Source organism: Ammospiza caudacuta, chromosome 7 (assembly GCF_027887145.1).
Source record: "Ammospiza caudacuta isolate bAmmCau1 chromosome 7, bAmmCau1.pri, whole genome shotgun sequence".
In the NCBI taxonomy this organism is placed as follows: domain Eukaryota; kingdom Metazoa; phylum Chordata; class Aves; order Passeriformes; family Passerellidae; genus Ammospiza; species Ammospiza caudacuta.
In genome coordinates, this window is record NC_080599.1 from 43,542,049 (window position 1) to 43,567,469 (window position 25,421).

The window sequence follows — 25,421 nt, forward strand, 5'->3', positions numbered from 1 at the left end:
TCGCAAATTAAAAAAACCCCTAACAACCTTTGAAAATGTAATTAAATATATTCTTTTTAGTCTTTTAACTATTTAAAATCCTTTAAAAGTTTCTTTCTTTTGTCTAAACTACATTTGAAGCTTTTGCACTTACAACTCTATGGGTTATTGTTCAGCTCAAGGAATGAGAAGAATTTCATTAGATGTGTTTTATGTTTCTTGATTAAAAATGTCACCCGAGGCTCAGTGACTTTGTTTTACGTTAAGTGACGGCTGCGTGCTTTGATCATCACTTTATTAGTGGTTTAATGAATATTAAAAAAACAAAGCACTGTATTAAAAGTTAAGCTCTCATATAAGGAAACCGAATCCCTTTTCCAAGAACTACAGTATTTTTTACTCAATCATTTCCTTCTAGATTAAGGTTTTCTCCAATTCCCCTTTAGCCTGCTACAGACTAAGTTACAGGAAAGCACAACAATTACACTGGAATAAGATCGAAGAGAGAGCAAGAAAGAGAGAAGAGCAGTTATGTTTCTATTCAAACAAATATAATCCAGACTTACCATGCACTTGTTTGGTTTTTCTCCAGAGTGAACCCTCATATGAATCAGCAGTTTGTAACGAGCATTGAAGGGTTTATAGCGGCGGACGCAGCCTGCCCAGAAGCAAGTGAAGTCCTCTCCTTTCCTCTGGTCAATGTGAGTCTTTTCTATGTGTCTGACCAGTTCGTCTTGTTGGTCGTACGTGGCACTGCAGTCAATCCACTGACACACCTGCTTGCCACTGCTGAGGTCCTGCTCATCGCCGTCGCTGGGCTGCAGGGACTTGGGAGACATGGAGGTGCTGAGGTGAGGCAGCGTGCCTGGGCTCTGGCTGAGCTGCTGGTGGAGGTGGTACGGGGGAGGCAGCCCCTGGTGATGGCGGAAGAGATCAGCAGTGGAGGAATAATCGTCAGCCGGTTCTTGTTTTAAGAAACTCACCTTCTGGGTGCCGTGCGAGGAGTTCTGGGGAGGAAGGCTCGTGCCATTCATCATAAGGCTGAGGCTGCCATTCTCCTCGACTTGCTGCATTTGTATCTGCTCACAGTCACCTCTGTCACACTCAGTGGAAAGAGGTACAAGACATGCTGGAGGGGAGGGAATACTGCAAGGGTTTCCAGGCTGAGAGCAAGACTGGGGCTGAGAGGATTTTTGAGCACTGTGATGACTGATCTCCACAGGATGAGAGGAAATGCCAGCTGAGTTAGCTCGCAGTCCATTCACACAGGTGACCAGTGACGTCTGCGACGTGCGGATGATCGCTGTAATATCGATTCCTTCGGCTGAAGACGGCACAACGGAGATGCATCTCTTCTTCAGGTTGCTTGTCTGTAGCCTGGCCGAGTGCTGAGGGGTGCCAAGTGACAAAGGACCCAGGGAGGAGCTGTGTTCATTATTAAACAAGTAGGATGAAAGTGAATTTGTAAAGCTATTATTCATTAGGTCTAGTTCAGGGTGCAGACTACTGGAGGCTCTCAGCTCCATCCCCTCTGTAATCCTCCTATGTGTGGAAGCCTCAGACAGAACCTTATAATCACTGGGGCATTCTTGTTTAATGTGCTGAGCCGGGTGACTTCCATTCAGGCATGGAGCAGCAGAATCTACTGAGTCTTGAAACCTGGGTGACCTGCAATACAGTTTTCATTAAGCATCACTAACCACCACAGGGTTTATGATTTTTGTACAAGACATAACACTTGTTAAGCCCTGCAGAACGGAAGCACTTGCTCTCTGCTGATGTTGCCTGTCTAATGCAGCAATTACACCAAAAAAATCTGCAGTGCTTCCTCTCCAACCTGTGTAAAGACAGCATCACTTTACATAGGATTAATCTGACACACTGGGTTACACATGGAACAGAGAATCTTCACTGCTACAGGCAGCTCATCAATCACGATTGAGACTTTCAATGCATAATAGATTGGGCAAAACAATAACTGAGAATGAAGTTTGAGAACTCTGGGCATTTCTGAATTATTAAAATACTGTCATTTTCCTCAGAGCACACTGGGGAAATGCCTTGGCATTTTTGTTGACACAAAAAAGGCTAGCTGAGCTTTGCTTACATGTTAGAGACATGCTTTCCTTTGCTAACTTAAAAAAGGAGCCAGATCACTGAGGAAAAAAGGAATACAGCAGAAGAATTGCCTGCTTTCAACCAGCATTCCAAAATCAATGAGAGATCTGCTGAGCATTTACTTCCACAGAATAAAAAGTTCACAGCCAGTAAATTTAAAATGGCAGCCTATGTACTCCCATCTCCATTTTTCATAATAAAGAGTGCATGGGATTGTAAATCACAGTTCTGTTTTGCAGAAGTGATTTTTCATCATTTTTCATGTGTGTTGAATCCATTCATTGAAGAAGCAGATCCTTGAGGAACTCCACAAAAGACTTTTCAGAAAAGCACTGCATTAAGAAACATTTGCTCCTAACATTTTCTTCCAAGCAGTTAGCAACTGGTTTATGGCTTAAAATAAAACATTTTATCTCAGCTATAAACATTTACTGTGGATGATCCAACTGTGTGCTTTTTCTTAGGAGCAGAGGGTGTTCCTTACATATCCCCAAAGCATGGGAGGGTTTAACCTATGGCTTCATCGTGCCAGACCAAGGAGAGGAAACAGTACATCTGTGTGCAGGAAAGCTGTGCCTGAGCTAATAAACCCTCCAGAGGAGTGCCCCGTGGCTCTTAAGCTGACATGTTCCACTTAAATGAATTTTATGCTTTTATGATGCTAGCACCACAAAAGCTGAAGAAAACCCAGCCATTTCGCAGCCTGTGTGTGACACCACAGCTAAGACAGGTCTGACACATTTTAAAGCACGAAACACGTGTACTTGAAAGTATTTTGGACATTTATACACTAAACTATGAATCTGCTGAATAAATTGCATTTATTTTACACTTTAGATTATTTTATCGCTATTATTTCCATTCATCCATCACTAATATTAAGATGGGAAGCTGGGATAACTTCTAAAATTTCCTTGGTAATAGCCCTCAAAAAAACCAAAAAGGGATGGAAAAAATAACAACAATCAAAAGCTTCAAAAATACTTCCTTCCCATGAAATTAAGGTTGTCAAAAACTGGTACCTGTCTGAGGCACACAACTGGGAATACTGCATTCACTACTGACAGGTTTCTAAGTTCCAATAGGGCTTAATGTAAAAAAACCCTTTAAGATCATGAGAGATGTTAAATTCCCCAGCATTCACTGATACAGAACAATCAGATAATTTGTTTTCCACCAGAAAGTTTAAAACAGTACATTAAAAAATTTTAGAGGTTTCCATAAAGCACTGTTTGTAATTTCTCCCTTTAGGTTTGCACAGTTGGTCTCTGGATAAACGTAAAGCACCTGTTTCTGCAGATGGCAAATTTATATTTTCAAAAACCAAACCAAACAGCATTCATACATTATTTTTTAACATTTACAGAACCATATGTCTGTAAAATATGTGGCATAAGTATACTTTTATTGCATATGTTTGGGAAACCCTGCTCTGTTTGCTCAGTGAAAGATTGGTGTTTTAAACTCATTCTGAGAAAGGCTTTACAGCACGCCATGCCAGGCACAGCATTTCCTATTACTTGGTTTCTGCTGTACAAAAACTCTCCTAAATAATTCAGTTTGTATCACAGTTTTGTGGTCCCAAAGCCTCATGCTAAAGTAAACTCAACACATTTCCTACATCATATAAAGCTAACCCAAGCCTTACATTTCAGCCTGTGATAATTGGTGTTGTATTATTAAGCTTTATGTAAAGCTCCCATCTTGCCAGAAATCCATGAGAGAAGTTTGATTTTTGATTAAGCTGGAGTCAGTGCAGAGTACCTGCAGGATGGACACAAACATCCCTGTCTTGAGAAAAATTAGGTTTCCAAAATCCTCAGGAACCTTTCCAGCAGAAGATCTTACTCAGAGTCAAGACTGTATTGATATGATATTGCAGTGCAGATTCTGTGACACACAGAAGAGAGTTCTGAACCACAAGGCAAGCTGGAATGCCTTACTTCAAAAGCAAATGAGATGAGGGCACTAAAGTCATTCTTCCCACTGCCACAGATGAGTCTTATCCATTCTCTGCCTACAAAATAATAAGCACAGGCTGCTTGTGCAGATCAAAACCAAGTCCTCTCCAGGATCTGCAGTTTTCTCTGTAGCACTGTAATTTACATACATTATACATCCCATATTATTTAACTCTGCTGGGAGAAATCTGACATTTCTTCAATTTCCTGGTGTTTGAGTGTTGGGGTACCTGACGTCAAGGTGCATTAATGCAAAGTTCCTGTATTCCTGGCAGAACTCAGACATCACTATTCTAGGGAAAGCCCTGCTCATTTCTCCCCGTCCTGAGGGGTTTGAAGGGAGAAGAGGAACAGAAGCAAAACCAATGCAGGAGTGACACAAGGTGTCTGGCAGCCAGCTTGCAGGGGGGCTCTCCTTATACCCATTGACTCTTTGCCCCTGGCACCTTGCTCTTACAGCCGTGGAGCAGACTCCAGGTCTGGTACCCACAGGCCGTGCTGGCTGTAAGGATTTCACAATCTCTGGACAAATATAGACATAAATGCATATTAAATAAACAGGTAAGATGAGAGGGACAGAGGAGAGCAGGGCAGTGCAAGGAGCACCATGGACACACAGATCATCATGAGCAGCTCTGCAGGGGCTTCCACATAAGCAACCCTGGAAAGAGAGTGGGGTCAGCAGAAGAATATACCCCACAAACCTCCCTTCAGAGGGAGCATCCACGCACCAGGGATGGGCAGTCTGAGGGAACAGAATGCCTCTTAAGCTCATGAAAGCTGAGTGTGAGGCCTTTGAAGAGTAACAGCAGCCTCTCAGAGGATACTGAGGCAGTGTTTCCTAAGAGACTCCCTTACGTGGTAATTGGAGCCAGAGCACGAGGCCAGTAGCACCATGCCAGAAGCACTGCAGTTCCCAGCTGCCCTCAGAGGAAAAGATGACTGTATCTGAAATCTCCGGATTATTTACAAAACATACATGCCTTCCACTGCCACTGGAAATGTGCACCCGGTGATAACTGACAGTTTTAAGGAGCTGGAGGGGATTGTTGTGCTGCACATCCAGGGACCCTGTGCAACACTATCCGAGTGCTCTGATGCCTTCCCTGGGTTTTACACCCTGAGCGCAGTGTGGGCGGGTTTGCCGGAGCTGATAATGGATTATTTGACAAAAGGCCAACGTTAGCTGTGCGCTGCCTCCAGTTGTGGTGAGGAAGGTATTGGGACTTTTCCAGTCCCACACACATTGCATTCACAGATAGAATGTAGCAGCAATTATGCTGCACAGCTTAAAAGTTATTAACTGAGTGGGGAAAAGGGGCCAGAAGAAGAGGGATCATGATTCTTGGACTAAGGCAGTCATCCCTAGAATACAGTTTCCAAGGGAAAACAATTTCAGGGAGAAGCTGAAGGAGATAACAAGTCTCAGTGCATCGAAGTGATAAAAGGACAAAGACAATCAAAACTGCAAACTCTAAAATAAGATTTTTGATTGCTAGGGGAAGTGCTCCCTGGTTTGTTTGGCTTTTCCTTGTATGTTCCATAACCTAGAAATGCAAAGTGGTTCAAAGTTCTACCCAGAGATATTGTTTGAATTTATGTCTCCCTTTATCTCTCTGCTAATCATTAGAGCTGGCCAGAACAAGCAAAGAGAGTTTGTACTGATGTCCATGTGCTCCAATATCTGACAATTGCAGCCCTACTTCTCTCATCCATTTTCTCATGAAGGCTGAGATCTGGGGAGGCACAGAGCACCCTTGGCTCCCACTGACTTCACTCCTCTCCTGGGCATCACTCCCAGCTCAGTCACTTCTGAGTCACTCATTCTCCTCTTTTCAGTTCTTCAGGGAAGGACCTTCTTTCCTCTTGCTTGTCCACAATCTTCAACATCCAAACAACATGAAAAGAAATGGTCTGAAATGCTGTTCATCTTCTCTCAAACACCAAGGCTTTGGCCCTGTGCCATGCGTCTCATGAAAAGCACTGTGTTATAAGGAGGCACTGTGTCTGTGAGGACCACAGAGCAGAGCTGGGCACTGGCTTCATCTTGCAAATCCCATGCACTGTTAGCCAGGTGGACATACAAGCAGAGCATGACCAGTGGGATACAAAACAACCTGTAATGTCCTTCAGGATATTCTCCAAACACTTCCAAACTGAGAGGCAGCAGAGTCTTAAGGCTTTAGACCATGCCACAAAGCAGAGGGAGGGAATCAGGCCTACCACCTGCTACTTTCTCATGTTATGCAGTCAACAATCCTTTATGTTGTTCTGGGAATTCTCTTCCAAATGGAGGCTGGAAGGGGTTCATATTTCTGAGGATGGGTACTGTGATGCCAGGTATGAAGGTATCTGTCATTTCCTCATTATAAAATTTACAAAAAGGTTCAAAAAGATCTAAGCAGAGTATTCTATTCCTGCTTTTGTTTGCTCCTGCCTTAATTATCTTTGTTTCATAATTGTCCTCACTGACAGAATGAAAAAAAAAAAAAGGTTGATAACTGCCAGTCCCACAGTGAGCCATAAAGAAACCAGGAGGGAGCAGATTTACATCCAGATGCAAAGGCATCTACAAATCCATGTGGCAATAGTGGATTATTTTGTTGTGGCATGGATATTATTTATCCTTTTCAAACAAACAAGCAAACAAACATGAAAAAAAGCCTTTCCACTTGCTTGCCACATTACCGTGCCTCTTTCTCCTGAAAACACAGATGTTCTTAACCCACCAGTAAATTGAAAAGGGGAAACAAGGCATGAATATGCATTATAAAATCAGGAACAGTCAGATTTTCAAGACCAAGCTGTAGGCCATATTTCCCCTTGCTGTGAATATGGAAATTTCAGAGCCTGATAGGTCGATCCACGGAGTGCCAAATATTCCAAGTACCTAAGATAAAGGCTGCAACTTTATTGAGGCTTCTCTTTTCTACAGCTCTTCAAAAAGGTCAAGATTATTCCTATTATATACACTGCCAAAAAGCAGCATAATTAAAATAGATGGATAGATTTTAATTTGTAGCAGGTTTCTATTCACAATGGATGTCTGTTTGGGGTACTTGTTTAAAATCTGGTAATGTTAAATTTGTAACAACAACAAAAAATAATGGAGTTCTGTGTTTTCATATAATTAATTTATAGCAAATGTTTAAATAGAGATTCTGTTCATAGCATATCCAACTACAGTGTATATATCAAAACCAGAGACCAAATTTTCACATTACGGCCTTAAAAGCAAAACCAAAGGATGTGGCTGTATGGGAACTCTGCAAATACTTCATTAAGGGAAATGCTGTAGAAATAGAAGCGGCACTGGCTTCCTGTAGGTTTGATGGTGGCATTCCAAATCACCGTGTGGGGGACACCGGGCTGGGTGTGAGTGCCATCCCTGCCTCCCAGGCAGTAATTTGGTGGCACCGTGGCGTTGGGACGGAGCCAAGGGCTCGAGGTGGTGAAACGTGGAGCGGTACCTGAGATCCGAGTGCGCCAGGTTGAGCTGGCCCACGTGCAGCAGCCGCTCCCGGGACAGCGCGTGGTCCCGCACCAGGGAGTTCCCCGCGTGCAGGAACAGACCCTGCCTGCCCACGGGCACCGAGCCACCCGTCACCTCCATGTCCATCATGCTCTTCTTCTCAGAGATCAAACTGCAGTGACTGTAGCCACCGTTCACTGTCAAAAAAATAAGCAAAAAAGAGATAAGGCTTTGACTAAGAACTCTCTCCACTGACAACTTTGTAAACTCATTTTGTATTGGCTTGCAAAATTCTTGGTTTTACAACAAGGCAGTGGCAATGAAAGGTTTCACAAGGAAACAAAAATTAATTGCCAAGGAATTTGGATGTGGGGTTTTTTATTTCTCGTTGTACAGAAATGAAGCCTCTTTTGGCCTGAACAGTCAGTTGTATTCAGTGGGTTTCGACTGAGGTGTTTAAGATCACTTTGGATGCCTTTCAGCTTGTAGTGGGTCTTTCTAACTATCAGTCTGCCTTACTTGTAACCATGACATAAATTATCACTATATCCTCTGGAGTCTACAGCTCCATGAGGCTTTATTCCATTCCTCTTCTGGCTTTATCGCGCCATAATTTAACTCACTTCAGGGTCAATACCTACCTTAGCAGGACTGTTAACTAGGGTAGATGAATCACATTTGAAGGGTATCTAAATACACTGCTGAACACTGTGAATAAGTTTTTAAAGGCCACACCACCAAGGGAAGATGGTAAATCAATCATATTACAATACCCAATTCACAGTTCCTCTCTTTCCAACAGCAGAATTACCTGGAATACAGTCAAGATGTATCTTCCCTCCAAAATACTGCAGATCCTTTTTTAAGTGTTTAAGATTTATACTGGACTTGTAATAAAACACTTTCTTTCATTCCCCAAATGACACAAGTCTGAAATTCATTAGGGCTTTCTAAATATGTACTTTACCAATTTTATCATATTATCAAAACACAGAAACTTGAAGCTTCCACCAAAGCTCAGCAATACCAACTGCAGCACACACTGATACCTGTTTGTGTGAAGACAGAGATTTCCTAGAATAACATGAACACTATCCCTGTGCTGTCAAAAATAATTATCTTCTCTTGTAGCTGTCAAATCAAAGAACACATTCGCTCCCTGCAAAGGAACAGAACACTTATGCTAAATCCATGAAATTCTGTGTTTCAGCCAATCCATTTGCCTTCACAAAGCACCTTACAGATTAATTAGTAAGAGCTAAAAATTTCTTGCACAACAGTGCCCTGAGTGCAGTTGCACTTGCACCAAAGCCTCTGAAATGTGCTCACCACATGTGAGCTGGAACAACGATGGACAAGAACAACACCAGCAGCTCACGGGCTTTTTCCCCCAAAGCAACTAAAAAAAGAACAGTGAGATTATCTCCAAACACAGACAACCCAAGTGTTCAAGTGTCCAAGCACATGTGAAAGCAAATTCATTACCTCTGAAAAAAAGGGAAAAAATCCACTTTACACCACTTTAACTGAGAACAGAATCTGGCCCTTTGACAACTGGCTGTTCTATACAATATTAATATCACTGGCTGGCACACATAAGATTTAAGCACTTTCCATGTCTGGAACCAGATCTCTTCTTTCACTGGTATCGAGGGGCCTTTAACCTACATTCTGTAACTTACCAGTAACAGATGAAAAAAGCACACACTCCCTTGCCTTTGACCAGAGGGTTCACCCTGCTTGCACTATACCATAGCCATTCCATAAATCCATATAAAAAACTAATCCTAATTTACAGAGAGTAAATCTAATAAAAGCAGAATGGTTTCCAGAAGGATCTCATGGAAGTGGAATCCATCAAGGTAACTTTTGTCTTTTTGTGTCCTGCAGTTTTGATTTATATCTTCACATTTAAGTGTTCACAAGGGAACGGAAGGAGTTGATACAGTAGTGTGCAAAGGCTGCAATCAGGCAATTCCTTCCATATGAGTAATCAAGTTAGTTCAATTTTGGGTACCTTGCTTCTTTCATTTTGGGGTAACTGACTTTGGGGGAGTTTTTTCTTGATTTATGCCAGATTAAGTCGTGTGACAATTGATCCCATGGACTGTGATGAGGCTACACACCTCGGGAAGGACAGCTCACACTGGTCAGGACCTGTAGGGTCAGCCCTACATTTCTTGTTAGGGGCAAATTCTCCAAGAACAAAACAGAGCATTTCCTTACACAAAGCCAAACCTGTCTGTCCAACAATGAGATCAACATTTAAAACACCCCTACTAAAGGGCAATAATTCTTTTTCTTCCCTAGGGAACACCTTGTTTACCATTCAGGACAGCTTCACCCTTACTGACAAAATCAGCTATTAAGGCTAAGAAGATAAGAGCAAGAAAACTTACCAAAAGAGTAATTATTCAACAATAAACGCATGCTGCAGTGCTTTGGAGTTTACCTAATTAAGACCAATGAACAAATAACTGAAAGATGTCTAATTGAAATGACTCACATTCGAAATAGAGACAGATTTGAAATATTTGCCTAACATACTAGATATCCCCAGAGGGTTGTGGGTTTTGCGGCAAAGACCAAACTAGGTCATTTGCCTTTTTTTTTCTTACTGCTTATTCTCTTTAATTACTTCTTGTTAAAAAAAAAAAAAAAAAAAAAAAAAAAGCGGCCATTCTTGGTTTTGTTTGGATGTGATGTCCAAAATGTACCACGACAACACTGAGAAATGGAACGCTGTTACTGGCAGCTGGATGAGTCACGTGAGACGAGTGAAAGACCAAACAGCACCAGATTTTCTCAAACAAGTGAAAATCATCCGTGATGGAAGAGGCCACCACATCCCTCCACTGAGAGGGAATTGTTAACTCAAAAGCTGCCAACACAGCAAAGCCATGGGAGAGAAGGTGCCATACCCACACTCAGCAGGTCATTCCATGTGACGAATCCTGAATAATCCACAGCCCTGAATGTTTGGGGTGGCTGCCACACCTCCTGCACAGTCAGTAATTCAGGCCCATGCAGAGATGCACAGCACTGTGCTGCTCACTGAAAGCTCTAATGAACAAACCGAGTGCTTCAAAACACAGAATCTTCAAAGTGATTCATGAAATAGGCCATTTTTGACATTTTCAACAATAACAACAGAATCAACACTTTGCTGAAGTTTTTTATGCTTGTCATGCCATTCTCTATGGTGAAAGGGAGGAATTGTCTTAATCCTATGACCCCAAGCCTTAAGGGCAGAAAAGTAGCAAAGGAAAAGAAAGCAAAGGATGGGAAGTAGATAGCTGTTCTTACACCCCTTACAAGGCAGGCCCAACTGTGTGACTGTGGAGACAGATTTTCTATGCCTTGTGGAAAAAACATGGCTTCTCCTTTGTTTCAGTGAACCACTATTAGCAGGGATATGAGTTTGGGGTCTAAATTTTTCTATTATAGACACAAGAGTAGGAAAAACATTTTAGAAGTGGCTGGAGTGATTAGCCACAGATGCCATTACAGCCTTAGCAGACTTTACCCAAGTATTTTCAGGTTTTGCAGTATTTATCCAGGTATTTTCAGTTAGATCTGAAAACAACACATCCTAAACAAGGACTTCCAGATCCAAAAAGAAGGAATGCTCAGATTTTCTCTTGGCCAGTTTCTTCACAGTCATTTGCACCATCTCATACACAACAAACCTCTAGACATTTGGGCTTTTCACTCCTTCACAGGGGAAAGTCCTGCACTCTGAGTCTCTTTTGTTGCTGTTTGCCTTCTCTGAAGTGGTTAACAGCAGCAGCACTAAATTATCACTGCTGCATTCAAGAGCTCCTATGTCAAAGAGGAACAAAGCAGCTCACACCACACCCCAGGTTCACTCTGGATCTCTGTATCAGTTACAACCTGTTCACATTTTAAAGTCTGTTTCATAGAGCTGATAGAGACATGGGTTCATTTATTTATAATACTTGTACACTACCTTAATAAAAACACAGTGAGAGCCAAAACATTGTTTATCACCAAGCAGACCACACTACATAGTGAGAGTCAGGTGAAGACCAAAATTGTCCTCCATTGGTGTTTCAAAACAGAGATAGCAGATCCTCTGCCTATTTCCAAATAGACACAGATGACAACAATCTATAAAAGATTAGGATTAAAACCAATAGCACTGAATAAGATTAGAATAAAAAAGAAAGGTCTCTTTCCTCCAAGATTTATGAACCATGCAATAAAATCCTACAACAGAAATACTTATTTCTTTGCTTTCACATTGATGTATGAGTGAAGACAGAAGGGCTAAGAAAACCCTTGTAAACTAAAACAACCCAGATAGAGAAATAATTTGTCGAGTATCAATCTTGAGAACTCATGGAAGATAAATACAAGCCATGTGTGTCTTTCTAGTAAATTCTGGACCCTAAGTGTTGGCTACATCCATATTTGTTATTTCATGTTCAATTTATTTTTAAAACTAGTTATTTGGATTGCAGTATATTTCTGTTCTGGGGAATTTATTTTTGCAGACTACACACAGTATTTTAGCAGAGCGAATGCGTATGGTCGGCACTACCGAATAAAGCAACGTGGTTAATTCTGTATCAGTCCAGCTTAACACAATTTGAAAACACTTCAGAAGTTTATAGATCTGTAACCTTTTCACTTTCAAGCATGTGAATAGATTTGGCTCCCATATTCAACTTTATCATGGTATTTTAAAGGCAGCAAAGAACACATAATAATCTACCACATCTTTCACTGCTAAACCAGCTGCAATATTACAAAGTTTAGATTTCCATCTGAGACCTGCACAACACTTTTTCAACTTAGCAAGTACAGCCAAGATTCAGGAAAACACATGCCATGAGCTTTAGTTCCACTGACTTCACAGCCTCGGCTGATGTTCTCAGTTAGACTCTACATGTGTAAGCACAGAACTGTTTTAGCCAATAGTGAATAGATTCTCAAAGAAATAGAGAAATACACTGTTTACTAGCAAAATGAGTCTTTCCCTACAAGCAGTTTGAAACTCAACATTCTTGGCTTCTGTTTGGATCTCAGACTTTTAAATTATACATCCAAACAGAGGTAAGAGCAGACTGAAAATGACCATTGGCCTCTTTTGTAACAACTAGGACAAATCTTTTATAACTGGATGCAACACAGGTCTTGTCATTACATTCATTGTTACAGAGTCTCTTCAGCTTGGAATCACCCTTTTCCTGTTGCCAGGCAATTTGAAAAATATTGTTCTCAGCACATCTGGCCTGTTTTGTGGTCAGTTATCTTTCCTCACTACTTGGATTTTAGTAACAGGGGGAAAAAAACATTAAAAAATAAATGTTTTAGGAAAAAATTAAGCTCAACAAACATTATTTTAATTAAAAGGAAATCCCCAAACCCTCCTAATGGGCACTTGGAGAATATAAGCTCAATGTAATGAAATTTGATGTGCTTTTTTTTTTTAAGAAGACCATGTTTGGAATAGGTTCAATTCTCAATATTTCTGATAGGTAGGATATCCATACACCCCAAATAAATGCCATTGTGCTTCTGGTATAAGCTTTAAGACAATCATACATTGTTTAGGGTTATGTATACTCTCACCTGCCCTTGGCCCCCTTGGTTTGTCTTTTTTGCTGCACTAAAAGGACACACCAGGGTTTTCACAGCACCCTGTCACTAGACAGAGCCTGTAGGCTGAAAGAAATCCAGCAACTCTTTCAAGACAGAAGTTCACACATTTTGAGATGAGGTACTTGAGTTGCTCCCCTTGTAAAGATGCTTTCATAACTGATTACTCGATTCCATTGGGAATCAGGATCTTTCCATGCATGCAGAGAATGAGAAAATCTATTCCTTTTCTTCTGTCCTCTAAGTCATTTAATTTCCTAAAAGCCAGAGCATGCCTACTATGAACTGCATGTGGGTTATTGCTTTCCCATTTACTTACTAAGCCCTGAACTTTTAAACTCCCAGATCTCCGCTCCCCTATATTTTACTTAGCCCATTTAGCCTCTCTTTTCCATGGAAGCTCTAGCAGCAGACCATGTAAAGACTCCACAGGGGTACAGGCTCTCCCAAACATTTGAAACACAAGGATGTGCAAGGAATGAAAGCTGGGGTTTTGCCATATGGCACCTTGCATATGTCTTATATAAACATATTCCAAGAAGGAATTTCATGTCTGCCTGGCTCAGCAGTACACTAAATACATTAGAAAGGAAAAAAAAACCCCAACACAACAAAAAATATTTCCATCAAGATGTTGGGCTCAATTTTTTAGGAGCCCAAAGTGTCACTAAGTCAGTAAGAGCTACAAAGACAGAATCACTGTAGATCACCTGGGGTTACACAGAAAAATAAACTTTGAGAAATGGTGGAAACTGGTAACTAGACAGCATTTTGTTCTTTTCAATGCAGGCTGGGTGGAGGAAAAGGTCTGGTGGGATGTGGATGCACATTTAGTCTTGTGTGTGTAATTCTGATACGTGCATTTGGAAACCAGTCTACTCACAGGCAAAAGAGACAGAAAATCTGTCACAATAGGAACCAAAATTCACTGGAGTCTACAAAGAACTTTCCATGTTGCTCTGTGGCAGGAATGCTCCAACATGAACATGGAATACAGTGGAGGGGAGTCAGCAAACCTGCTCATCACTGCCAGCTATGGGTTGGCTCCCATTTGCTGGTCCTTCCAGAAGTGTGAATTAAGCTTTTTTCCTATGAGATGCTTCATGAGCCTCTCCTTTCCATTGCTGTCTTTGCTTCAAGATCACTTGTTGCAAGAGCTTCCACACATTGTTTTCTGGTTCTTTAGGTATGAGGGATGAAAAGCTACAGCCAAAATGCATTTGGTTGCTGCAGATTACACATTCTCCTAAAACACTTGCTCTTACAAAAAAGGAGACATCCTCACACACAGCCTCCATCCAGACTCACTGCAGACTTCTCACACCTAACAAGTAACCCACATGCCCCTAGCAACATCTCTGTACTCTTATACAGAATATTATTTTACAATGAAAACTCAAATTGCTACTACATAAGAGGCAAACGTTCCACCTACACCATCTCCTTGATCACTTAACACTTGATACCTAATACAGTAATGGCCTCTTTGCAGCTTACAATTAACACTGCCAGAAAGAAAATTCAAGACAAACAAACAGTTTCCACAACATATGCTGAAAAGAGCAACAGCCTACCCCTGCTACTTTTCATTTGCTGTTTTCATTGTTTGACATTTCTTTCTGCCAAGATTTTGGCATTATTTCATGGCTTGATTTGAAATATATTTAACATCAAGTGATTTTCAATGTCATTTTCTATTTTACCAGAACTATGCTTGGGACTAATTCTACTCAAATTGAATTTACCCTTCTGCACTCAGTGCCAATGAATGGGCCTCTTGCAGACTCTCCTCTGACTGCAGTTTTAGGGCTGCAGACATATGCAGTGCCTGTTAAACACACAACTTAATGTACCACCAGTAAGCACAGTCTGCTGAAGGACAGTGTCAAACATATGAGTTCTTGGTGCAATAAATATCTATGTGCCATGTAACACACAAAAAACCCTCTACTCTGTGACTTACATGTAACTAAGGTATTTATCCAAAATGGGGCAGCTTCAGACAACAGCTGGGAGGACTGAACATCCTGGGAGGACTGAACATCGTATCAATCTCTTCCAAATGTCAGATTCTGGGGGTAACCAAGGCATCCCCACCAGCACCTGCTCTGCTGTGGGGTTTTTTAGCAGTCTGTGGAACGGGGTAAGAATAAGGCTATTGTGGAAGCTGCTGTGAAGAGGTGAAGGCACAGAGAAGAAGAAAAGCAGAGATATGAGGATTAAGAAAAAATTAAAGAGTAAACAGAATGCTATAAAAAAGGAAAATATTCTCATTGAAGGATGCTGTCTTATATGAACACTGAGTAAACAACAATGAGAATTTTAGCTCCTGCTAGAAGGCCTCTATGAATCTTCCAGTGATGACAGTGGGCAGTTGCTATGGATTAGGAGGTATGTGGAGTACTCTCTGTTTTTATTTAGCAATGCTGCCTTCCATAAACTGCATCTGCACTTCCCACACAAGCCCTGTGAACAAGGTATCTCGGGGATTACATGAAGCTGGATATGCCAGTGAAGAAACAGATACAGAACAATCACTGTAGCCACGAGAACCTCTTTGCCCTGACAATCACATTACACAATCATGAAAAACAGGGCTGAGTCTTCAGAACGTGATTTACTCTGTCCTGTATCCCTACAGCATAATCCAGCCTCACAAACTCAAGGGGGTGTTTGACCAATCTACTTCACAGGCTCCAGCAATTCCCCAGCATTTCCAGCAAACTATTCAGTCATTTCACTTGACTTAAGAATTCCTTTCTTTATGTCTAACTTAAAAGCCCCTTAGCACAACTTAGTCTGTTACATCTTGTCCTGTCCAAACTGGACACGGAGAGGAGTCTGTTCTCCTGCCCTCCATAGCAACCTTTTATGTTTTTGCAGGCTGTCTCCACTCAGTCTTCTCTCGCCAGTGTTACACAGCTCTCATTATTCAAGTTTTTTTCTCATAAATCACGTTTTCCAGAGCTCTGATCTCTTCCCTCTGTCTCTCTTCTGAACTGTCTCCAGCAGTCCTTTTTCTGTACTTTATACACCTTTTTTCCCCAGACTTTTCACTATCAGATCCTGTTCTTTGCAGCTGGTAGCAGATAGAGACTTCTTTCCCTGAGAGCCAGCAGCACAATGGCAGGCAGATCCAGCAGTTAAATCTTATCTGGATTAATTTATCTTTTTTCTTGGGTAAGACAAAGAATAATGAGATTAATGAACCTTTGGTATGATCCAGTTTCACTGCTGGTTTTTACTGGTGCATCAAACTGCCCTCTGAAAAATGTCTCAAAAGCCCAGAAGAGAACTTAGCAAATGCACACATGCAGAGGTCAAGGTTGCTTCCATCAAGGTCCCCTCACACCAAAACCCAACTTAGCAGCATAAAACACTAAACAAAAACTCTCAGGAACATGCACATAGTTGCACAATGTCCAGACTCTGGCGTTAGAGAAGTCTCAAAACTCTAATTAAGGCTGACTCCTCAGATCTACAGCACTTTTTCTGCTGACCATCCCTGCCATCAAGAATACGTGAAAGGCATGAAGTCATTCCAGCATGCTGATCCAACCCACCCCATGGAACTGAGAGTAATTCATTAATCATATTGTCTCTGAGCCCAGTTCTGTTCCTGTCTGGTTGTCAGTCAGGCAGTGAAATGAACAGCACTACAAAACTAGTAAAAGCAAGATCAGAGTTAGGAAGTCTTCCAGAACTGCGTATCCAAAGATGCACAGAGAATTCTGACATCTGCATTTTAATAGCAGTGCTCAATTAGAGATACAAGGAGTGCAGCCAGGAAGTCAGTAAATATTGTTGACTAACCAAAGTGAGCGGAGAGCCATGGACAGAACAAACTTCTACTCGGACTAGATTTGAGGGTTACAGAGGAAGTTCAGCTTGTTATAAGTCTGGGCAAACCCTCCATTCCTTTCCTTTCCTCTTTACCATCACCTTAGCACACTGCTAACCTTGATCACCTGAATTTTTATGTGACTTTGGTGCTGGGAAAAAAAGGCCAATTAAGAGCAATGGAGATGAAAATGTTCACTGCACATGAAGTGTGGCCAAAAGGTGTGTGAGGTTCCCTAAATGTCAGTACCAAATGTTTATAAGAAAAATTTCTAAGTGGGAAACAGACCTCGAGGGTGAAGTGACAGAGTTTGTGAATATCAAGCATAGCACTGGAAGAGAGTGAAACTTCCAAAGACCACACAGTTTACAGGCTGAGCCCAGAAAGAATGCCACTGTGCCTGGTGCATTGTATTTCCTCTGGGATATCTCCATCTAGTTTAACCACACTCTGTTGGATCTTGAGTTCATCTTTTAACAAGACATCAAATCTCATCGTGGAATCTTTAAATGATGGAGAATTGCTTCAGTAGCAGTTTGTTCCATGGCTCTCAGCATGAATTTTAAATAGCTTCAGCTTGTTTGACTTCAGTTCAGACACTGGGTCTCACATTATGACTTTGTGTGCTAGCTGAAAACACTTGACATACCTGGTCCTCTCTCCCTCTGTAGATAACTTCAGCCTTGGTTCCTACCTTCAGTGATTAATTGTCTGCTTTCTTCATGTTCTCACACTACAGTGTATTCTCCAGATCATGAATCGTTTGTGTGAAACTTCTCCTTAACACAGCCAGTTTTTCCAAGGAACCTTGTTAAATTGTCAACACTAGAACAGCACAGCACTAGAATCAATAACATAAGACAACAGCATTGTTTTGCATTGTTTTGCTACTTCTGCTTAATATGTGCCTAAACACAACTTCACGAATTCTAATGGTCTTTTAACGGGTGCTTTAGAAGATCTTTAAGAGTTCCTTTAAGACTCTCAGCGTTTTCAGGAAGGGAGAAGGATGGTTATTCTGGTTTTGTGTGTGCGTGACTTTAATGCAAGTGTCTGCTAAGAAACAGAATAAAATCACCAAATTATACTACTGTGCCTCCGAAGTTAATGACCCAGAATGAGTTCTGCTGTCGATGGGCCTAACTCAATAGGCACCACTGAAAACAATGGAGTCCCCTAGTGTGTGACCAAAAAAGAAATAACAACTTTTTAAGGAATGTAGCAACTGCAGAAGCTCAGTAACCACTTATGAAACTGGGGGGTGGGGGGGAAAACAGCTATTTGAATTTTCTGTTTACAGGCAAAAAGAGCTCCAGCAATAGATTCAGTGAGTGTGAGGTTTCTGTTATTTTAATTAAGCCTTTCTTAAGTTTGCCTTGTTTGGTTTAGCACTAGTTTTACAGAATAGATCTAAACCCTATGGCTAGGTTGCAAAAAAAAAAAAAAAAAAAAGCAGAGAGGGAGTAACTAAAGCCATTTAAAAAATAAAGGAGCTGGAAGCTGAGTGTGTGTGTGTCATCTGAGCCCCATGCTAAGCCATGGCCTTTTACAGCTAAAATGATTGCTGACTGAACAGACTACAGCTCACAAAAATCCCTACTTACCTGGCAGAAATCCATGTGATCCTGAGCACGCTGACTAAGAAATTAGCTGAGATTCAGGGGGAGGAATGCAACCTCTGGAAGTTCCCAAAAAGAGAAAACCAAGAATTTTTTCCTTCTCGTTGTCAGCAAGTCAGCAAGAGGGAAAGCATGAGAAGAGCACAGCTCCAGAATCACTCCTTGTGATACAACAGAAGCAAGTCTCGTGCATTATTCGCACTGCAAATCAGCAGCAGCAGCTTTCCAGTAAGCAAAGCAAGGAAAGAAGACATGAGCAACAGCCAAGCTGGGGCTCCTCACAAGCTGGTGGGCCTTGCTCCCCAGTCCTGGCGCTGCAGGGGGATCCAAGCCTGTCTCCAGTGGCTGTATCAGCCTGGGCCAGGCTGGCACAGCTGCTCCCAGAGTGGTTCACAGGCCAGCCCAGGTCAGGCACTGCACTGTCAGCCACAGGCACTTTCACAGGGGAGATGCTTAGAAAGCACAAAGCTCTACTGAACCAGCTCATGTGCTGCAGAAACCAGTCTCACACAAGCAAGAGTGGCTTCCCAAAGCTCAAGCCTACATGCCCCGTACGTCAGTGCATTTCCCTCTTCTCAGTCAGTGCAGAAAAGCAAAGTATCCTGTTTCTGTGAAACTGAACCCCAGCCATGTGTATACAGCTAATGACTGGTTACACCACCCATAATGAAGAGTCACGTTTTGCTAACTGCATAGAAAATAAACAAGCTAAAAAAGAAAACAATTACTGGCTTTGGTGGGGATCTCTCTTGACCTTCCTGCAGGACTCAGACCCTGGATGACTGCTACGCACTACAGTCATATGTAGCACCTGCTTCAGGTTTGCTTTCCCTTTAAAGCCATTGCTATTTCTCCACTCTCTGCTGCAGAACATCCATCCAGCAGAGGCCAGAGCACTGGAATTACTGTGGTCTGCTCAGGACATTCTATGGCCTCTCTACTCTCACCTGACTGAAGTGCAGTCACATGGAAGGACCTATGCCCAGCTTTTCCTTATGAAGCACAGGGAGTGCTTGTCCAAGCACACAGGAATGCCATGGCAGAGGTGTCAGGGAACCTTTTGCCCTCCTTCCCCTCAGCACCAGAGAGGGGACAATTCTTTGTACATTCAGTGAGAACTTTCTACACCATATCCTGATATTTATTCATTAATATTGTCAAAGCACAAAGGACTATAATGCCATTGCAGTTTACTCTGTATGGGAATGACCAAAAATGTTGTTCCTGCCTCAGAAAGCTCACAGTTTAAGAGACTGACAGATGCAGGCAGCAGAGCACAAGGGAATGGTGAGGCAGCGCCACTCAGCAATGGCCTTGGCACAACTGTAGCTAAACTGTCCCCATCTTTTGTCTGTCTGCATCATGGGTCAAACACAGCACATCCAACCCCTCCAAGTGCAGGAGACAAGGGTGGGCTCAGGCCTGGCAGTGAGGACCAGCAGCTAATGGTTGGCAGGACAGACAGCAGCAAAGGGACCTTGAGAAGAGGCAGGGAGAGATCACACACACAGAGCCCGTGGTCTGCCCCTGCAACAGGGAACCTCTCACACTTCCCCTTTGTGCTGTCAGTAAAGAAGGAAAGCAAGTTCTGCCCAAACATCCTGCTGTGCACTGATCTGCCTCTCTGTAGCCTAAGGCAAGCCCAGTGCCACAGCAATGAGGTGACACGGTGGCCTGCACAACCCTGCCTGGATCCCTCATCCCTCTCTTCTAGGGAAGTAGTAACTAATCAGTTATTTCAGCCACAGTTGGACCGAGACATTTTGCAGGGAGAAGTGGAGGTAGATTTGGAAGGGGGGGAGAAAGAAAAAAAAAGGAAAAAAAGAAGAGAAAGAAGGACTTACGCTGACAAGTGGGTGGTGGGGATAATGACCCCAGTCACAGTCCTTGTGTTCTTATAAAAAAGTCTCGACAAACCCCAGCATCTGGTAGTTCAGCTGTGGGTTTCCAGTGTTTATTTTTCTATTCCAGCGCTCCCATCCTCGTGCATTGCTTGTGCCTGGCTCTGTTATAAGCATTCCAAGCTACAGAGCATAATTGAAAGAATAAAAACCCCAGGCTCAGCATCAGGCACATGCAGAAACAAACGAAACTGCTTAAATCCTTCCTTACATTGATGAGAACACAGGCAATAATCCCCCAACACCGGTCTGAGGCAAGTGCAGAGCAGGAGTGTCAGCCTCAGCAGGCTGCTCTGAACTGGTGGGTGCACACATTAACACCAGGGTATTCTGCTCTAAGCAGTGGAATCATGACAAACCCTGTCACAGGGAGAAGTTACTCCAGTGAACTGCCCAGAGAATGGATCCTGTTTATTTCTCTCTTAATTTCAAAGAGCTTTAGTTCTTTCTCTGTGTCTCTTCACCTTCACATTCAATCCGGTCTGTAATCTCAGTTACAAATCCAAACATAATATAATTATGCTGCTTCTACTGACAACTGTCTGCCTACCAGCACTTTAAAAATTCAGTCTGTGGCATTGCTTAATAGATGGTAAATCATCACAGGCAGCTCCCACCAGCTGCACCTTCAGTTTGCCTTTCCTTCACTCTGACTTTGAACAGTCCCTGCCAGGAGCTCTTCATAACATAAGCTGCACCTCTGACTTGGAACTCACGACCCTCACTCCACTTTCAGGCCTTTCTGCAGACTATTCCTAAGTTCTTTCTCATCTACCTGCACTGTCAGAAGATCCACCCAGCTTCCCTTACCCTGTTTTTCTAATACACCCTCTCATATGAGCTTTACTCATGCAATATTCCCTTACTGATAATCATGCAGACTAGTGCAGGAAAGAACAAATACACAGTGACAGTAAGGTGAAACCATGCAAGATGGGGAAAGGCTGAGGAATCAAGTTGTGATAAAAACGAGCCTGTGCAGCTGTGATTAAAAGCCCCAGGCACTACAGGGGACCCTGGAGCTGTGTGTGATTTCTCTCTTGCCCTCTCTCAGAGCTGCACCACTGAAGGTCTCGCCTGATGCCAAACTCCATCGTGCTGGAGCACCCTTCCCCCTGCAATGCACTCCCTTCCCACTATTCCAGCTCAGGTGGGAGCCAGGAAAGGAGCAGAGCTCAGTGCCTGAGAGAGAGGATGGAGACAAGCCCGAAGCTGAGGCTCTGCTGGGGCAAAGGGAGAGCAGGAAGCTCCATCAGCCCCACAGATGCTGAGTTGTTCTGCACTGTCTGTGCCAGGCCTGAGGCAGCTGTTAATGTCCCATCTGAAGGAATTCAACCTTTGAGAGTAATTTTTAACACAACCTTTTGAGAAATGGCCCATCTTTCCGTCTAGGGAAACCATGTTCTGCATCTAATCACCAAGGCCTCTGGAGCTGCTAACTGTAATTGGTGATAATCACAGGAGAATGTTACTCTGTGACAATTCATTTTCTGTAATTATTACTCTATTCTTCTAAGTTACCTAAATGCTGTGCTTACAGCTACAACAAGAACATTCCCATTGCCAGCTCTCAAATTGTTTTCACTTTGAGAGATGAATAATATTGAAAGCAGATGTACCAACTTGAACCTTTTTTTCTGCAACATACTGTAAATGTTTTTTAAATGTGACTCTGGTACAATGCATGTCAAACAGTTGAATTCAAGGTAAAATGCACTGCCAAAACCAGAAGACAAATGAAGTTTAAAATCAGTTTTGACAGATAAAATGGAGACACTTTGAAGCCATAAATCAGATGGCCAGTCTCTAGGAAGTCAATAATGAATGTATCTTTTCTCTATATTTATTATCCTGAAGATATACAGACAAACAGGCTGACAGCAAAAAGCAAATTTGTACCTCATTGTCTAAAATACTTTACCCAAGTGGCAGTGGAAGCATGAGCAAGTTCATCTCCCAATATTTGCCTGTTCTGAAGACAGATGAAAGGCTAATATTTGTACATCTCAGTATTCAGAATCATTGTCTAAAATAAACATTTCAGCCTGATCCACTTTCAAGAAAGTGCAAACCCATATTCACAAAACAGCAGATATCTGGATTATATTTTTTAACATTCATTATAAGCAAATCATTGACTGTTTCAAATAGGGTTTTTTTGTGAACTTATGTTCCAGGAAAGAAAGGAAACAAGGAAACAAATTTTCTACCTTTTGTGCAATCTGGTTGGTTATATTGGGTCAATCTCTTCACATGTAAAATGATGCATGCAAATAAAATCATACCGAAACAAAGAAGGCAAAGCAAAATGTTTTCCAAGTTCTGCAATAGAGTGCTTACAGTGTTTATACAAATAGTAAAGTCTGGCTAAAACAAGCATCTGACAGCTCTGAGCTGCTTTCAGACACATGACTCCTATTTGCCATTTATCCCGTGGAGGCAGAACTGGGTGCCCAGGCAGAGCCCCAGTGAAATCCCTGGGGCAATGCACGAATACAGAGTTTTACTTGCACTCATGCCATTGCCAGATTAGATCTTGTGTGTTGCGCACTCCACTCCATGCTCACTCAACACGCGCCTTCTGAAGCCAAGCAGATCTTGATATAAACTGCTCTGGAGGAATTAGTTACTAAAGAATACATAATAAACAAAGGCCCAAGAAACTGGTGCACTGAAAAATAACTTTCACCCCCTGGTATTTGTTTTTTTTTTTAATTGTAAATTATACTCTCAATCTGCTGCCACACATTCTATTTGGACACCAATGAACTCCCTAAAGAGAGAGAGGTCTCCCAAAACGGATTCCCCAACATTGGTCACTTTTAAGATTCAGCTGGTGCTAGGCCATGTTGTCTATACTGGATATCAGGAAAAATTCCTTCACCAAAAGGGTTGTCAAGCATTGAACAGGATGCCCAGGAAAGCTCTGGAGTCACCACAACTGGAGGAATTTAAAAGCTGTGTACATGTGGTGCTTAGGGACATGGGTTGATGGTGGACTCAGCAGGGCTGGGTTAGAAGTTGGATCTTAAGAAGTCTTTTCCAACCTAAACAATCCTATGATTCTTTGAGCACGCTCTTGCCAAAAATGGTTGTACCACATGATCCATGATGTTCCTTCCACCCTGGTATTCCCTGACTCAAAATACAGCACCTGATAGTGAACTCAGCATTATTTAATGAGGAAGTCTCCAAAGGCTGTAGGAGAAATAGCTGTCACAGTGGCCTCCTAAACTGTCAAATCAGGAGGGAAAAGGCTGGATTTGCACATAAATCTGTCAATATGAATGTGCCAATGCAAACATTAGCATGTGGGAATACCTCATGGATTCAGGACACTCTGTAGAGATTAATATTAGTGCAACAATCTAGACATACAGGAAAGTAAGACTCTCTTCAAGTAAACTTGATACTGATTCATGAAAATAGTTCTGCCATTTGTCTCAAGTCACTATTCCAAGTTTTACACCTTCTGTAAAAAAATAAAATCAGGACTAATCATTAAATCTTACCAGACTATCTTTGAAACCAATATCTTGAATTAAAACAGGCAACATTTTCTTTTAGCTGCTTAAGATCCCAGCGCTCCTTTGAAGTGACCTCATGCATTAGTTACTCTAAACTGCTTTTTATAAACACCCAGCCACACCAGGCAGTGAGGAGCCTTTCACCAGCAGCTGGCTCTAACAAACAGCCATCCCATGCAAAAGGATTTTGCATTCTCTGAAAGGCCATCCATAGCCAGTATCTATTACATCTATTATCTCTCCTTGCTCTGACCCTGACTTTAAGTGGTGTTGGTTCTCCTCCCAGCACAGGGCAATGGACATCAGGGATTACCTCAAATCAGTATGCACCATCACTGGCTTTGGTAAATACTGCCAAATTCTCCTAATCTACAGAGATTAGCATTTAAATGATAGATGCTTGAGTTTTAATCCTATCACACACATCTCTATGTCAGTTCCTTTGGAATTCAACAAAACTGCCACGAGGCTTGTGAAAGTTACTACATAAATCATCTGGAACAGGGGGGAAGACATGCAACACTGGGACAAGCAGAATTTGTTTTCTTAGTAAAACAGAATTTTCCATAGTTTGTGGTACCAGTACCACATTCTCCTGTTCCTTCGGATATTATGTTTAAAATGCAGCTAAGATTTTTGTCAATGCCAGGTTTTCCTCTGCAAGTTCTTATCCTACAATTTATGCTATTTTATGGATCGCTGAGCTGCTGCTCACAAAACCAGCCCTGAACAATATGCTTTGTAAAAGGAAGAGAACACCCAAAGCAACCTATTCATCACAAGATCCTGCACCTTGCCCACAAAACACTGCAAGTACATGGGAGCTTGTGGAAGGCAGCAGGGCCCCATTTCATTAGGATCAAAATTAATCATTCTGCAGCATGGAAACCTGTTGGTTTAGGCCATTTTATAGATACGGCAGTCAAAGGCAAAACTGGGAACAAGAAGTGTTCCCTCTCTAAACACTGTTGCTTAGAAACCCTGTATTTTTAAAACCCTAGCACTCTAAATTCAGCATTGCCTGTCAGGATGGGATTTCAGCACAAAACATGAAGGTATTTTGAGGCCAGTTTCCTAATTTGCACAGTGCCATACACAGAGTTCTCTTTCATAGCAATACAGTGACACTATCAATTGGGATAAGGAGACAGGAAACTGAATACTGTTCATTATTCATATTCATCTCTGCCATACAGTCAATTTTCTTTTGCTTGTGATGTGCAACAAGACAGACAAGTCTTAACCTCACACAATGTACAGAACAGGACACTAAAAAGGATACAAAGGAAAATGCATTTGAAAAATAACATAAGCACAAAACTTAAAATATTAAATAAATAGTAAAATTAACCAAAAATTAACAGCAGTTATTTGGTTT

The 25,421-nt window shown here is 41.9% G+C and overlaps 1 protein-coding gene across 1 annotated transcript in view; it reads right to left on the reverse strand.

Annotated features, from left to right (window-relative positions):
• The window catches only part of GLIS1 (GLIS family zinc finger 1), a 177,880-nt gene that overhangs the window by 87,287 nt on the left and 65,172 nt on the right, over window positions 1-25,421 (reverse strand). The window contains 2 exon segments of the mRNA XM_058808922.1: window positions 546-1,647; window positions 7,529-7,727. Coding sequence (XP_058664905.1) covers window positions 546-1,647; window positions 7,529-7,727 — 1,301 coding nt within the window.